Source organism: Genypterus blacodes, unplaced genomic scaffold, assembly GCF_046128005.1.
Source record: "Genypterus blacodes isolate CSIRO-AG114 ecotype Tasmania unplaced genomic scaffold, CSIRO-AGI_Gbla_v1 ptg000054l_1, whole genome shotgun sequence".
NCBI classification, from domain to species: Eukaryota; Metazoa; Chordata; class Actinopteri; order Ophidiiformes; family Ophidiidae; genus Genypterus; species Genypterus blacodes.
This window is the reverse complement of record NW_027466866.1, coordinates 2805578-2821992: the sequence shown is the minus strand read 5'-3', so window position 1 is coordinate 2821992 and position 16415 is coordinate 2805578. Positions and strand designations below refer to the sequence as shown.

The 16415-nt window shown below is 46.9% G+C and overlaps 1 protein-coding gene across 1 annotated transcript; it reads right to left on the bottom strand.

The window, feature by feature from the left end:
* Positions 1-91: 91 nt before the first annotated feature.
* mllt1a (MLLT1 super elongation complex subunit a) lies at positions 92-16156 on the bottom strand. Its single transcript, XM_076151357.1, has 13 exons — positions 16053-16156; positions 12530-12710; positions 12099-12181; positions 11217-11360; positions 10698-10823; positions 8647-8968; positions 8219-8547; positions 6933-7023; positions 6730-6841; positions 5989-6088; positions 5681-5758; positions 5165-5236; positions 92-5006 (listed from the first exon to the last, which is right to left on the bottom strand). Exons 1-13 carry the CDS (start codon positions 16062-16064, stop codon positions 4878-4880), a joined length of 1779 nt encoding a protein of 592 aa, XP_076007472.1. The 5' UTR covers positions 16065-16156; the 3' UTR covers positions 92-4877.
* Between the last annotated feature and the right edge of the window lie 259 nt (positions 16157-16415).

Below are 16415 nucleotides of genomic sequence, written 5' to 3'. Positions count from 1 at the left end.
TGACCCTCACGTGAACTCCACATGAACCCTCCGCTGCATGTACCCCAGGGTCACACACAGGTCACAGCCAAAGAGGGCGACACACGAGGACAACAGTACTTAATGACTTTATTAATATGATTTCAAAATAAAAAATAACATTAAAATAACATGTTTTGTCCTTGTTAACAACCTGCATCTTATGGCCACATGGTGGCATTGTAATGCCAAGTTTTAAAAAATACCAAATCGTATTGTTCTTCTGCCATCCAGTTCATTTGTTCAGCCTGTCACTGTAGCACATATATGGAACACAATTTAGGCCCCGCCCCCACCCCAATTAGAAAAAACAAAACAACCAAACCTTTATAAATACAGGCAACCCTGTCCCCTTGTCACAGACACATTATGACGATCACTGACACAGGAAACACCCCCGTCTGCACATGCCCCCCCTCCCCCCGCGTAGTTGCAAGGAACCATTTGCTCTTTATTTTCGCTTTTCCTCTTAAGATCCACACAGTAGATATTCTACCATTGCTGTATTATACACTTATTATATATAATATAGTCTCAGTTCAAACGCTCCTTTCCTCCACAGCCCTGTCATCGTTTCCTATGATGCGTTGGCGCGTTTCAAGGTTGGAAGTGATGACGTCGCGACAAAGCCGAGTGTGGTTTCGGGCTGCGTTACACAGTATTGACTTGTAATGACGTTGGTGAAATATTTCCGAGTTGAACAGAAACAACCCATAACTTGGACGTACACGGAAAATATACTTTTCAGTTTCAGTTCGGACACAGTTTTGTCAGTTCCCCTGAACCAAAGTGTGGACTGGCAGGTCCCCGGTCTGGTCCAGTTACTCCTACTGGAAGCAGAGGGTGATTACGAGAACACGTTGAGCTCATCCAGCAAACATCCCCAACACCTGCTCCTTGGTGTTAAGCTGTCATCAGGACCATGATACACAGAAACATACAGGGAACGTCCCCATAACAGTTTACACGGAAAATAGACTCCACAGGCATGTTTGTTTGTGAATAATAGTGACAATACATGCCAAAACACAAATAAAGACAATTAAATAAGAAATAAAAAAAAATTAAAAAAAATGGTTGGCAAAAAAAAAAAAAAAAATCAATCCATATCATATTGCATGTAAATATTGTATAAAATCCTTAAAAATACAGTTTAGGTAACTACTTAAGTACTGAAGTCACCACAGCCAAAAGTGCAGAGGTCCATAAATAAAACATTGACTGTGGGTAGACAGTGGGGCTTCTCTCGGATGGAGCTACTGCACAACATTACCCCCCCCCCCCCCCCGCCCGCCCCTCAGACCCCACTCCACCACCACAAGAGACTGAATGAGTGCCCGGTCAAAGGTCAGAGTTCATGAACTAGGACTTTAGAGTTCACACATCAACGCACAGAGAAGAGGACAGGAAGGTTTCCCACTCTCCTAACACACACACACACACACACACACACACACACACACACACACACACACACACACACACACACACACACACACACACACACACACACACACACACACACACACACACACACACACACACACACACACACACACACTTCATTCTCAGTGATAACTGCCGGGAGTTCTGTTGACAGAGGCACACCTAGATAACCCGAAGGGGGGGAAGAGGGGGAGGAGGGGAAGTGGGGCTGATCGAGGGCATATAAGGCGACGGCAGGGATCCAGTCCTGTTTGAACTTTTTTTTCCTTTATCAGACTGTAAGACACTGACAGCGCGCGCTCGCTCACAGAGTGTTTACAGTACAGGCAGAGGGAGTGTGTAGACGGCGCTGAGCCAGGCAGGTTGACAAGAGCAGAGAGTGAACTATTAAAGCTATCGGAGCATCATAATAAATACACTGTGGGTTTAAAAGGAAACAGAAGAGGAGGAGGAGGAGGAGGAGCAGAGGGAGTGAGGCGGGGAGGGGATCGCTCTTTGAAGGTTGACGACGGAGTTTGCACCACAGTGAACTTCTGCGTGTGTGTGTGTGTGTGTGTGTATAAACCAGAGGGGCCACAGGAAGTAACACACCAGGGACCTGTATCACAGAGCAAGAGGAAACTTGGACAGGGTTTGCTAAGCCTTACAATCCTGGATAACTGGTGTCACAAAGCTGGTTAGAGTCTGGCTCCGTTAATCCTTGATCTCCCAAAGATAAACAACCAATCAACAACACATTTACACGCACACGATAATCCAATTTCTGTCTGTGCTGCGATTAAGGCATCATGCGTAATGCGCAGGGGGGTAAGTACGTATACACAGCATATACATACAAGACGCTTAGCTGGCTTACAAGGGAAAAGCAGATTTGTTTGTTTTAGATTGTTTACTCCGATTATAAAACAATTAGTGATTTACAGTCTCATAATCTAGATCTGATACTCCACAGTTCAGCAATATCACTTGATGCAAATTCTGATCTCATTAAGATGTTTTTAAAAAATACAATAAAATAAAATAAATAAAATAAGAAAAATAAAATGTGGAGTGGAATCAAAAGTTGTAATCGCAGATCAGGGAACAACCGATCAGATGAAACTGTTGATGCCTGTGAAGAATGTATAACTGAGGGAGGTAAAGGAGAGTATAGACAGCTGAATGAAACATAATGAAGCAATAGAAAAAGAAGAAAATGTTACAATAAATAACAAATAGTGTTGTGATTGTTATAGAGGCCTCAACAGGATATGGATTCAAACTGATAAGCATGATGATGACATAATTATCAAGGAAAGCTTCAAGGTTTTAGAGGTGGACTGTGCTGGTGGATGGTTGGTTGGTTGGTTGAAGTGAACTGACTGACTGTTTCAAAATAAATACACCAGCTTTGTGAAACCAGATAACCTGAATTAAACCTGAAGTTAGCCGGTTAACCCACTCATCTCTCTTCGTGATAGGTCGCAATTATATTTTGGTGAAGAAAACACAAAGTTCTGTTTTAGCTTATTTTCCTGATTTTAAGTGTCGTCCTCGTTCAACTGAAGTGCCTGGAAACGCATTAACAAACCTCCTCGTTAGTTCAAACGTGTCAAGCTCTTTCAGCCCGTCCTGCCAGATCTGAAGAGGGGAACCCTGACCTGTAACCCAGAGCAAACACGACGACGACAAGCGAGCGCCGACTCGTTAAAGACGGGCCGCAGCCGAAAGCGCAGGGAACTGTCACTACAGCCGACTGGGAGCGACGACTCTTAATAACCTAATATCAGAAACCACAGAAGCACGACAACGTCAATGAAAACTACTCCTGGTGGGGTTCAGTCACCACGATTAAATCAACCATCACAGATAAAAAGAACAAACCGCCTCAAAGACACTTGAAGGAGTAGCAGGGATGGAAGCCGTTAAGACAATACTGGATATTCAGGCATTCCAATGAACACTTGTTTCCCCGTAGAGAGGGGGACCTTCAATCTGTGGCCGGGGCGATGCTACACAGCGCACACACACACACCCCCCCCCCCCTCACAAAGCAAGTAGCAGAAAGGCACTAGAGTGGGGCTGTTTGCTAGCCGTAGAAAAGTAAAAGCAATATACATTCATAGCTCTCAGGTTACCTTAACCGCAATTTGGGAATAAATACACAAAATGCACTTGTAGAAAAATAAAATGTAAAAAAGCGTGGCCCCTATTTTTTCTTTATTTTTGGATTCTGGGAGACAAGTATGGCTACTTTTTCACGGCTTTTAACTCCCCCCCCCCCCCCCAACCACTAGAAGGCATTTCAGGAGTGATCCTGCCCCGAGCAGTCGAGCCCTTTCATGCACACCAATAGGGGAATAAGGGTGGTTGGGGGTGAGGGGGGGATGGGGGGGTGGAGTGAGAGGGATTCAGTGGGGGTGTTGGTGGGAGGTCAAGGCTCAGCTTTCAGTGCGAGGAAGTAGAGGGGAAAGTCAACAGAACGTGTGTTCAGACAACATTGAAACCTCATCCAAAACACAGACACACGCACGCGCACACACACACACACACCTCAGTGTTTTGTTGTACAGTGTAAATGTAAAGACCTGGGAAACAAACATGCATGGATCTGTATTTGTTCTGTGTATGTGTGAAGGGAAGGGAAGGAGGGGAAAACTGGCTGTTTGTGCTCGAGCTTCATGAACAAAGAGAAGTCGGTAACCACAAAGACAACATCTCCTCTTAAGCCTCGACAGTGCTCTCGTGCACGCACGCACGCACACTCACACACACAATTCAAGAATATGTTGGGAGAGAAATGAGCTGCAGCTGACAGCAGGGGGAGGGGAACTGGAGTGTTCTGCAGAGTAAGGAGTGTGCGTGTGAAGGGGAGGAGGTGGAGGATGTGGGGGGGGCGTGGGGGGTGGGGGGGGTGCTGGGGTTGCAAAGGCGGGAGCAAAGTGAGTGCAGGAGAGCAGAGGAGGAGGAGGAGTGGGGTGCATTCCACAGCTCTGCACAGAGGCTTGATAGTCAAAAAAAAAAAAAAAAAAAAGAGACGTGTAGTGAAAATCCTGACTGCCGACGGAGTTCAGCGACTTCTCTGCTCCCGTTTGAAGTGAGAGGACAGCAGCTCAGCTCCTCTCCCACACTCCTGCTGCTGGTGCCTCCGCTCCCTGCCACCCCTCCTCCTCCTCCTCCTCCTCTTTCTTCTTCAGTCTTCCCCTACTCCTCCACAGCATCACGTGAAGGTGGTGTGTCTTCATGTGTGCTTGTGTTTGTTCATGTGTTCGAGTGTGTGTGTGTGTGTGTGTGTGTGTGTGGTAGTTGTTCAATGGTTCAGTCAGGCCTGTAACGCAGCTGCAGCAACAGATACAGCTGCTCCTCCTCACCATGAAGAGGCACAGCGAGTCCACCTATGCTGTTGCTATTGACGAGCCCGTATCCATTTCCTGTCACGTGGCCGTTGCCTCCAGGTAGCTCTGTAGTTTGCGGACAGTGGACTCGTCCAGTGAAAAGAGGTCAAAGTCAAAGGTGGTGTTGGTCACGTTAAAGTGGCCCGTCTCCTCGATCAGGTTGACGATCTGAGAGACGAGAGAAAGGAAACCAACTTCACGTTCTGTAATCTATTGTCCCGTCGGTAAACGGGAACAGAGGACATGATGTATGAAAAGCCACAACAAAAGAAGGAGGAAATACTGATGATACACTGAAGTGAAGCATTATAACCAGTGACACACACCTGCTGTAGGACGTTGCGTTCCCTTAAAGCCATCAGTCTGCGATGGAGGTCTACCAGTTCTTCCGTGTAGGCCTACAGAGGTCGGGAAGATGGCAAGAGAGGAGGAACGCAAGCGCTCAGTGAAGCATTAAAGACACGGAGGAGTGAGCGTTTGTCAATGTAGATAAATGTGGAGGAGCAATCTGATCTGGGACTTAGCGAGTGTGGGAATTAACCCTTTCTCCCCCCTTAAGTCCTACAATGAATCTCCATGAAAACTGATCGGAGAATTGCAACATCAAAGAGTGATATACGCAAGATCACTTTACCCGGGTTTCACTGTATCGCTACTTAACTGATACAGTTACTTAAAAAGCTACCCGGGGTTCAAAGGCCACGCTGACGGCTCATCTGGTTCGGCTTACTCGCCATCGCGCCAGCTGGAATCCATTCGTGCGCTCGTCGGGAGTGGATGTTAAGGATGCGTCTCTGTGTGTGTATGTGTGAGAGTTAGAGCAGAAAAAAAGTTTGATTTACCCTTCCTACCTTGTCGTATCCCTTCTTCAACACCTTCTCTGAGCGAAAGGTGGGATCTGGGCTCTTTCTGCCCGACACCTGCCGGCAGAGGGAGGAAAGGCCAAAAGGTCAAAGACGAGAACAGCGATGATGCGGATTCGCAAATACAGAGTTCGCCGCCTCCGTGTTCTGGCTGGAATATTAAAATAGCCCCCGCGGTGAGCAACATGTAGGTCAGAGTGATTCACAGAGCCGTCGTGCCATTATATATTTACAACAGATTCATTTTTCAGTGTTTTCATTCAGTGTGAGCTGTTGCCCCGACTCACCTTGTTATTGGAGGAGCTATGTTTCTGTGGGGGTGGGACGGGGTCGCGACTGGGCCGGTGCGAGCCGTCGCTGCTGTCGCTCTCGCTGTCCAGGCTGAGTCTGACAGGGGACAGGGCAGAGACAGAGACAGAGAGAGTAAGACACACACACACACACACGCGTAGACACAGCAGAGTCCGCTGTCACACTTGGTTAGCTTTGCTCTTATGTGTCCATGTAACAGAGAGGGATTGTAAATATTTACATTGTACCTATGGGTTTGACTAGACAGAGGACAGAGACAGTAAACAGATGATGCCTTCAGGGAGAAACTAACACACAGACATTTCAAAGCGCATCTCTTCCTATCCGTGCAAGCCTTCTGTCAACACGGCGGCTGTTTGAACACCGTCTTCAGAGGGGACAAATCAGGACGTGGACATGGAAGCCACAGCTTTTCCATAACACCAACATAACATAAGGCACAAAAAGGGTCACAGACACGCAACAAGAGGGGACAGAACCGTCTCTGCTGCCCGTGTAATTGGCTCTCTGTATACTACATTCTGGTGTCTGTCGGGCCGGTGTGCTCAGCCTATGGTATCAAGTGCAGGTTAGGGGAAACCCCACCGGAGCAAAGGGAGGAAACAGAATGTGTCCCGGTGTTTGATGAAACTAGAGAGCAGACACTTGAGTGTGGAAACGCCACTTTTCTCCTCTAATGCGCTCTGAAAACCAGTTGGCTGTGGCCCAAGACTGACCGAGAGTCACGATTAGGGGGGTTGGTCTTAATGGGGGTCTCCTCCTCTGAGCTGCTGTCGTCGTCGTCTGATTCTTCCGACTGGATCTCCTCCACCATGGATCGCAGGGCGCCTGGGGAGGGGAGGACACAGTCAGACAAAGTCCACGGCAAACAAGAGTGTGAATCAGGCCTGGATCCTGCAGTCAGCTGAGAGCGCCGCACCTTGACCCTGCTTCTGTCCTGGCTCGAAGTCAGAATCCGAACTGGAGTCGGAGCTGGAACTGGAGTTTGAAGGGCTGGAGGGGGCCGACTGCTGCAGAGGGAGAAAATACGAGACAAGAAATACAAACATTAACATTTGAGCTCAGACAAACATCAGATTTTAAAATGTGTTTGTGTTGACAGCAGGAAAATGACAAATCAAGCAGTGAAGATTGAGACATTATAGACACATGACTTGTCAAAGACTCTATTCAAATTAAGAGAGGTAATCTTTAAGATGCTGTTCCATAAGGACAAGCTCATTGCCTCTTATAATGTTTTGGGTGCAAAAATAAGTGTCCTTCTGTCCTTTGCTCCCTGTTATTTCCTGTGCAGCTTGGAAGCAAAGAGCAGTGACAGACCAGCGTCACTGTTCTGGCCTGCAGAGTGCCCTGTTCAAACACTCCACTCTGAAAGAACTGTCAATCATGTACTTCACAGTCTATTTAAACTGACGCCTGAATCACAGGCTGCAGCAAGTCACAAATGGCCAGGATAGACTTCATTGATACCCAATTGTACTTTACGCTCAAAACCTCCAACTCCACTCGTCTAACCTCCCTTCAGGCTTGCCCAGCTGTTACACACTACTGATCGATTTCTCTGCGTTTAGGTGAGAAGGTCCCGTTACAGAGCTTCTCCTGTTGGGCAGTCTCACTTCCAGATCCCATATATGGCCTCGTCTTGACTCTGTCAGCCGACGTGAACCCGCTTTCAAAAATAAAAAGTTTTATCCGCCTCTGAACCTTGTTTTGATGCTCAAGTGAAGAGAGTGGCTCAACCTTGCTTCCTGCACCTGAGCAACATTTCTAAAATAAGAATCTCTTATCTATTCAAGATCTGAACATAGTTGTTAACGCCTCTGTCTCTCTTTGATCACTGCATCGCCTTTCACTCCCGTCTCTGCCATATCTCGATATCTCGCTCCATCACCTGCAGGTGGTGCAGACTGCGGCTGCTAAGTCTTATTACTGGTACGGGGAGATTTGAGCAAATCTCTGCGGTCATGGCTGCGCTTCACTGGCTGCCAGGGAAAATTTAGAATTGATTGTAAGATTGCGTTGTTAACTTTGAGAGCTCTTCATGGTCTGGCACCTACCTACCACACTGAACTCCAAATCCCTATGTGCCAGGTCTGAGGTCTGAGGTTTCTGAGGTCCTGGCTCATGGCTCTAAAGGTTAAGCCATTACAAATAAAGTTTATGTATCATTATCATTATTTTCAGGTTACTCGTAACCCCACATACCTCTGATTTTGAAGAAGCTTCGTCCTCAGAATTTGAATCATCTGACTCTGGAAGTTTCTTGGGCTCCTTTAGTTCCTGCGAGTCATTTTTGCCTTTGGGCCAGCGACCCTTCTCCTTGGGGGGCTTCTTGTCTGGATAAGGCTGGGGGGCTGCGGTCGAAGAGACGCGGGGAGACGTTCCTGTGAAGGCCCCGCCAGCTGGCACCTTTGGCCCCTCGGAGCTGCCCTTCTTCTGCTTCTTGGCACTGGGCTTGGGAGACTCCACCATGGCAGGCCGCTTCCCTTGGGCTTTGGTCTCTGCAGGCACTCCCCCCCCTCCTCCTCCTCCTCCTCCTCCACCACCCCCAACCCCTCCTCCTCCTCCTCCACCACCACCCCCTCCTCCTCCTCCTCCTCCTCCTCCTCCTCCTCCTCCTCCACCACCCCCACCCCCTCCACCCCCAGCCCCCCCTCCTTTAGGGGACATGCCCTCCATCTTTGACTCCTTCAGGGTGAGTTTAGGTTCCTTGAAAGCCGCCTTGGGTAGGACTTTAACCTCATCTTTCACTTTGTTCTCTGTCGGCTTCTTTGAAGACGAGGACGACGAGGACGAGGGATCGCGGCCACTCTTGCTGCTTCCGTCTCGCTCGCCGTCGCCCTTTGAAGTGCCTTTGCTCTCAGAGTCTTTTCTGGGCCGTTCGCGGTGCTCCTTAGTCAGCTTGTGGGGTTTGGGTCCTTTGCTGCTGCCACCGCTGCCTTCTTTGCTGGGCTCCTGGAAAAGAGGGAAAAAGTTGGATGCACATGAGGCAGGAGTTGTGTTCTTGGACATCTGACATGCATGTTCACACAACTTCTAGCTTCTGAGAAAAATATCTGGGACTTCAGCTTGGTTCTCAACTCCCCTCTGCTTTCTTCAATCAGCAGTGTGTGGCATCTGCTCTGCACAGCACAGCATACGTTTGCTTTTTATAGATACAATAATGCTGTTAGCTATGCACAATATTTACACTCTGCTCCCTGCTGATAGTTGCCAACATAAACAAGGAAGCAGACTACCAGACCAATACAGCATAAGTTGTATTGCTGGAATAAATATAAACTCAAGATTGGAGTCTTAATGAATAAGCAAATTTAAGCCAGTAGTAAAATCGTGCGTGAAGCAGCTGCAGTCAAACAGTAGCTAACAGATGCAGGAAGGAAGTGAACCCAGTCAGTGTAATGGATTTTAACAGGGGCTCAAGAAATGCACACACATTACTCTCTATATACTAGATGAATACAAAAACCATTATCAAACGTATCCAGACTGAATTGAAAACATATGCCTCCTTTCCTAAACCAGTTAATGCGAGTTAGGCGTGGAGGGGACAGATGCCGTCACATCTATCCCCTCCACGCCCCAGGCCGCCACTCAACGCGTGCTTGATCTCGCTGCTATGTGGCAATAAACTGGATGCAAGAAACACGCACTTCCACATGGAAATTAGGACATAAGTGATTCGCAGTAATGTGCCAAGAGCCTGGCTTCCCTGTAGTGACCAACGCAACGCTTTTAAAGAAAGGCAAAGGCCAGCGCGCTTTTCTGTTTTTGGAATGTCAACAAAACTTAACGCTTTGATTTAACTGACAAGTATTGTGTGTGCAGCCAAAGCCTGATATAGCTTCCATAGAACTCCTTTGTCTGCCAAATTAAAAACACATCGCAGAGCCCCACCATTGGTTTGGATGACATATTTGCTATCTACAAAGGAGACGTGAATCAAACTCGTGGCCGCCCTCCGGATCCCACGACTTCTCATCAAGATGTTTGTTACCAGCAGAGCTCCAGATCGTTTCTAACACGGATGGCTACAAGCATTTGCTCCCAAAAGAAATCTATCATGGCCAATTTTTTAACAATATCTCCTCATTGTCGCCGTCTTCAAGCTGCATTTTCAGAGACGGGTGTACAGTTGTGTGAGTCTCAGTTTTGTGCATTGAAATGAGACTAACGACATGTTTCCTTGCTTCATGGGAGGAGAACGCACCACAACCACTCGGTGTCGACACGCTTTGTGGTATAACTGCCTACAAGCGAAAACCTGGCGATCCTGGTGAATGTTTCCTGATCTCAGCCGATACGTTCCCTCTTCTGGCAGGTAAACAGACTTAAGACAACGCCTTGTACATGCAAATACATGCAAAAACACAGAGGCGGTGGCGGCGGCGGCTGCAGCAGGATCCAGACCGCTGGATTTGCCTGTTTGGAAGCTTTGAATGTTTTAATGATTTTGTCAGGTTAATTTTCCCCGACACCGTTGTCAAATAACATCAATGAAACGGATTGGAACTATCAATGATCTTGTGACAGGGTTTCAAGCTGAGCAATCCCAATATGAGACGAATTAAAGTCAATATAGAGCATTTTGACCAAATGCAGAGATCAAAGCAAAACAAGAAAATTATTCTATGTTGTAAATATGCCGTTTCTATTGATGTTGTTTTGTTTGATGTTAGCCAACCTTTGAAACGTGGGAGGTCTTGGTCTTCTTGGGGTCTGAGAAGGCAGAGAGGGGGATCGTGGGGAGCATAGGGTAGTCTGGACTGGGCCTCGACACAGCTTCAGCCCCCTCTGGAACCACCAAGACCTACACGGAGAAGACAAGGGTTACTGTGTTTGTGTGTTGAACATTAAGAAGAAGCTACAGTCGGGAACCAAACAGCCCAATTCCAAATCGATTCCAAACTGGGACATATATTGCACTTCCTTTGAGCAATGAAGTTTGGACCTATAGCACAACTTGGACAGGTTCAGGAAGTTTAGGAAACAAACTTCAGAAATCAGAAAAGCAAACATGACAAGATATAGAATATAACTGTTTCCTTTATTTTACCTCGAAACCGTACAAGAACCACTAAAAGCCTCCGCGGACAAGTTCAAGATTAATTCTAGCGCCAACAAATTGAGCAATGAGTAAGAACAGAATATTTAAATGAACAGAATGAAAATGACCCCCAGCTCTGTGGGGAGACGGCCTCACCCCTCCGGCTTTGATGAGCTTCCTCCTGAACTCTTTGGTGGGGTTGTTGAAGGTGAGCTTCTCACAGCGCAGGTGGTTGACAGGGGGGTTGCCCTCCAAGTTCAGGAAGAGGTCATAGTTGAAACACACCTTCTTTGGCTCCTCCTGGAAAAAAGAGCATTGTGTTAAATTTGTACTATTTCCTTCTTTTTTTTAACCCTAAAGTATAACCGGCTCTATCGGACTGCCGATCTCTGTTTGTCTTTCTGCGTTAGTGCCCTAGATACAGTCAGCTCTCAATACCCAGATATTTCACAACAAAAGATAGAAGTTAGTCGGCCGCTCTGTGGCATCCGGCCAGATCTTATCAGCCTCGACTGTGTGTAACAGAGAATGAACCATCACCCTGGAAGTCAATAAAGCAGACAGACGTAGCTGGAGCCTGTGCGCCGATAAGAAACAAAAAGCATTCCTAGAAGAATCGGTTTCAGGGGAGGAGAGTGGGGGAGACAATCGAGGCAGAGGAAAAGGGCTGACATAAGACTAAAACACCTGTGAAAAAAAAGCCTTTAACTGTGGTGATTATTTATGGTTTCTTTTACTTTCTCTGCAGCATTCTCTTGATTTTCTCATTCATAGAACCTGAAGATAAATTGCTTTTACTGTTCCTCACTGATGAATTCATACAAGCTTGTAGGTATCGACTACTTACTGCGCTAAATGGGCAAGTTACAGAAACCGCAGAGAAACCAGGAGGACGAGTGACCAAGATGCCAATTTTTAAGAACATTTGTACTATGATTGAGAGGCTCGATCATCACAACATAATGTCCCCGGCTGTGCCATCAATCGTTTGTGTCAGCGTGCGCTCACAGTTCACCGCACCTGCTCGCTCCGTCTTACCCTGTTCCTGAAGTACACCTCGATGGGCATGAGGAAGCCCGCGTAGCCCGACTCTTCCACTTTGTACGGCGGCTCCTTGCATACTGCAGACAGACAACATCTATCATGGTCACACTGATAGCTGCCCGAGTGACATCAAGCTCACACTGTTGTTGGTACTTTGACTGATATAGGGCTTCTTTACGGTTGTAAAGCGAAGCAATGTTATCGTGTCATTAAACAAGGAGACACTTGGTGTGATATACAATTCTGTTTCATATAACGATACGAAATAAATGCTGGTTATAATCTCTTATGCAGTTTTGTCCATTGTAATGAACATGATATTGATTACTGATCAAGCAATTGTTACGCAGCTTGATTGGTTGTGATTGGCAGTATATGCGCTCCGTTATTATCGCCCGGTTTGTCACAATATCCCCGCGCCGTACCTCTCTTGGGTTTAGGGAAGCTCTCGTGCAGCCGGAAGACGACCTTTTCTACAAAGTGCTGGATGTCACCAGTCTCAGGCCCTCTGACGAAGACCATCCAGTCGTGGGTGAAGCCTTCTGAAGTCACCTTCTTCCTTAGCTGAGCTCTGTGGCCCAACTCCAGCTTGACCTGCACAGTGCACTGCAAAGAAAGGAGAACAACCAGAAAGTTGACATAGTATATATACACACACACTCTCTTATAATAGGCCTTATAATAGTAGCAGCAGATACGGATCATACACTCTATCCTAACAAGCAAAACCCAAAGATCAATGCAACATTTAAATGGGCCTTTTATTGGTCGGACGGTAAGATATCAGGTCATTTAGATCAAAGGAGTCCCTGAATATTTTAGATGTAAAAAGGAGAATCCTCATATAACCAGCATCAATGTTCAATGATGAATTTTTATCATAATATGCCAGCCTAAAGGTGAGAAAACTTTATTCTGAAACAGAGGATGTGTGAGATGTACAAGAGTGGATTAACCCTGCGTACTTGTCTCTAATAATAACAACAACAATAATAATAGAATATGATCTGTTATATTATCTGTTATCTATCAATCTTTCCAGCATTTAATCTCCTGCAGATTACATTACGAGTTAATGGAGATTTGTTATGCATAACATATGCAAAGCCAGCAGTGAGCTGAAGGCGTAGGCCAATACAGACGGGCTCCTGGTTTGGCCTCCCACAAAACAGTCCATTTCTGCTCCGAGTGGACAGATCTTATATACAAGAAGAAAAGCGGAACACTTGGCCTGAACGATTACAAAGCTGGAGTGGTGTCAGGAAGTTCCCCCGAGGAACAGAGGGTGATTAGCGGTCCAAGCACAGAGATCTTTAAAGGTTTGTCCAGAAAAGGGAGCGCATTGTCGGTCTGCCTGCTCACCGCCAAGACACAATGACAGAAATGGGACGAGTAAATGACACTATGTTGGTGTGATGGTGGTGATTGGCATAGCAAGTGAAGAGGCTATGGAGACAAAGTGCCAAAGGGAGCGGGGGGGGGGGGGGCACTTTATGTCCAGGGGAGGGCTGAAGAATGTGGGGATTTGGCCCCAGCACTGAGCAGCTCGTGAGCTGGGACTGAGTGGGGGGATTAAAGGGGACAGGATTGAGATGAGCTGGTCTGGCACTCTCCAGCTCACTCTCACACAGACACACAGTCTCTCACACACACACCTCCCCTGCCTGGCGTTTCGCCCAGCCATTCTGTGGCAGTAATGCCCTTAAACTCCAGACTCCACCACACCCACAGTGAGCAGCCATGGTGTCCCTCCATTCACCTCCCCCTTCCCAAGGACTCCACCAAGTCAGGGATGTGATAAAGACAACAGAAAACTGGCCAAACGACACAGGAATAGTTATTCTCCATTACAAACAAACTGGGAACAACAGAGTCAACAGACTCATAGCAGAAAAGTAACAAAACATTGATCCATGAAAGAGATACGAGCACGAGTGATGAGAAGCAAAGAAAATATGAAAGTGTTGAGAATGGAGGAGGACGACAATCGAACAGTGTCAAACTACCTGGAAATATTATGAAAGAAAGAAACATTAAAGAATACAAATTTTAAAAGACTGACCACTGCTTAGTTACGACACAACCATCCTCTGAGTATGGGATGGTTACTATGGCATTTGGCTACACTTAGTTGTTTAGTTAACCTTTATCAGAGGCAATTTAGGGGGTATAAAAACAGACGACACACCTCCACAACCATCGCTGAGAGGATGCACGCGTCTCTCTGACTCTGCCTCTCTCTCATACACACGCTGGCTCACATTAAAAAGCCTTAAGAACCCTTCACCATTCCCAGCAAATACAGCGTGGAAGTCTCTCTCAGAGATTACAAATATTAACAAACGGTCTCGGCTAAGTCTTCCATTAAACCCGACCCATTGTATGTAGGTGATGACACGAATAGACAAAACAATTTCTAGTAGTGGAAACAGGTCAATCCCGCAGAGGCACAGGGAGTCACTGACGTCTATCTAAAGCACCCGAGCAAAGCATTGAATCGTAGAATAAGAATGTGTGAAGATAATGAGATAGTGCTCGCCACTCGTGCAGATATCAAGACTACTTCTGTGTTCAGATGTGCACAGGTCTCATAATCCAAACACGGCAAACAGATTTTCATAAGAAACTGCTCCTCCTCTACTGTCAGTGCATTAAGCAATTAGGCTAATTAAGATGTCTTTCACTTGGCCACGCTGCTTTGATGTGCAAAACAAACATGTAATGAGTAACAGATGAACTCGCTCTACCAGACTTTGTTCCAAATCTGAAATAGTGACTAGAGGGCAAAATGAAGACGAGGGAAAGAAAATTTTATATACAGTTTGCATCAAGGCTGAATAATCTGACGTAAATCTTGCTAAAGTAAAAAAAAAGGGTAAACATTCAAGAAGAATCCCAGTTTGATTGGCCCTTTGGCTTTTGGCACCAACTGCATGCCTACATACAGTTACAGACTTCAAAGGGACCAACAATGAATGGGGACCAGGTCCAAGAAAGGGGAGGGGGGCTGAGCCACTTTACATGGATGTGTGTGTGTGTGTGTGGCCTAACCATCGGAATAGAGCTCCAGCAACCTCAGGCATGTGAAGAGTCAAACGTTTTAAAGCAGCGTCTGCTCTGACCAACAGCGAGAGGAGGAAACTCTGAATACACGCAGGGGAATCATGCACGATTTTTTAAATGAAAAATATTTAAAAAGCTGCATTTCTGCATTCCTTCTAACAGATTCTACTGTTTTTGTGTGTTAACTTTGTCAACTTATCCACTTAGTCCACGGTGTGCCAGATACTGTGTCAGCTTTTCCATCATCACACTACATTCTCTCAGTCTTACACTCCTGCATGCAGCCCGCTTGTACACACTGATGATAACGCGCAAGTTCTCTGTGTACTTTTGGTGTTCTACATGGCGGCGAATGTGAGCTTTGAAGCCGCTGACAGTAACGACACCACCCCGCCTTTCCAGCGCCCAACCTGGGAGGACAAATCTCTCCCCCCGGCGCCTTGTAGCGGCTGCTTAGCTTTTAGCCCAACGACCGACACTCTCCCTCCTCATAGGTACAACTAGCTTAGCTTAGCTGGACGTTACCTCGCTTCAGAATGCTCTTTTAAGATGCTCTATGGCGTGCATGTGCGTTTTAAACACAGCAGAGCAGCACAAATATGAGGTTAAACCCTCTTCGTTTGTCGGCGTGTTCCTCCGGGCATTGCAACGGGCTGAATGGTGCGGCAGACCGGAGCTAGCTAGCGGTAAATACCGATGTATGAGTGCTCGGCTAGCATAGCTCCAGAGCCAAACAACTACGAGTTCATTAGCAGCGGCGGCGGCTTTTTTTTTCTTCTGGCTAGCAGAACACGGGATTCATTCCTGTCCTGGCAGGGTGCAGCCTGCTGGGCTTTTCTCCGTGAAAAGTTCACATTTCATAAGGGGACACAAAAGCCACAGTACCTGGTTCTCCATGTTTGTCTGGCCTCAGTGATTGTTGTATTTATTTACAGCGGCGTTTGTAGAGTGTCTCCCCAGCCTCTACTCCTCATTGTGTGTCAATTCCAGCCCAGAGAACCGGAAGGCAGACGGGCGCCCCTCCCCTTCCAGACGGCTGCTGGCAAAGCTCCCAAAACAGAAAGCTCCCTCCGCCAATCACGTGAGGGAGGAAATTTAAGCACTCCTCGAAAGGACCAATCAGAGAAGCCAAGAGGCGGGGCCACCCTCGAGCTTCAAATACAATTAAAGCCTATTCTGTTAGGTTTCCTCGAGTGACAGCGAGCTCGTCCCAATGGGCGCAGCTCGGTTTCAATTGTGTTGTGCACA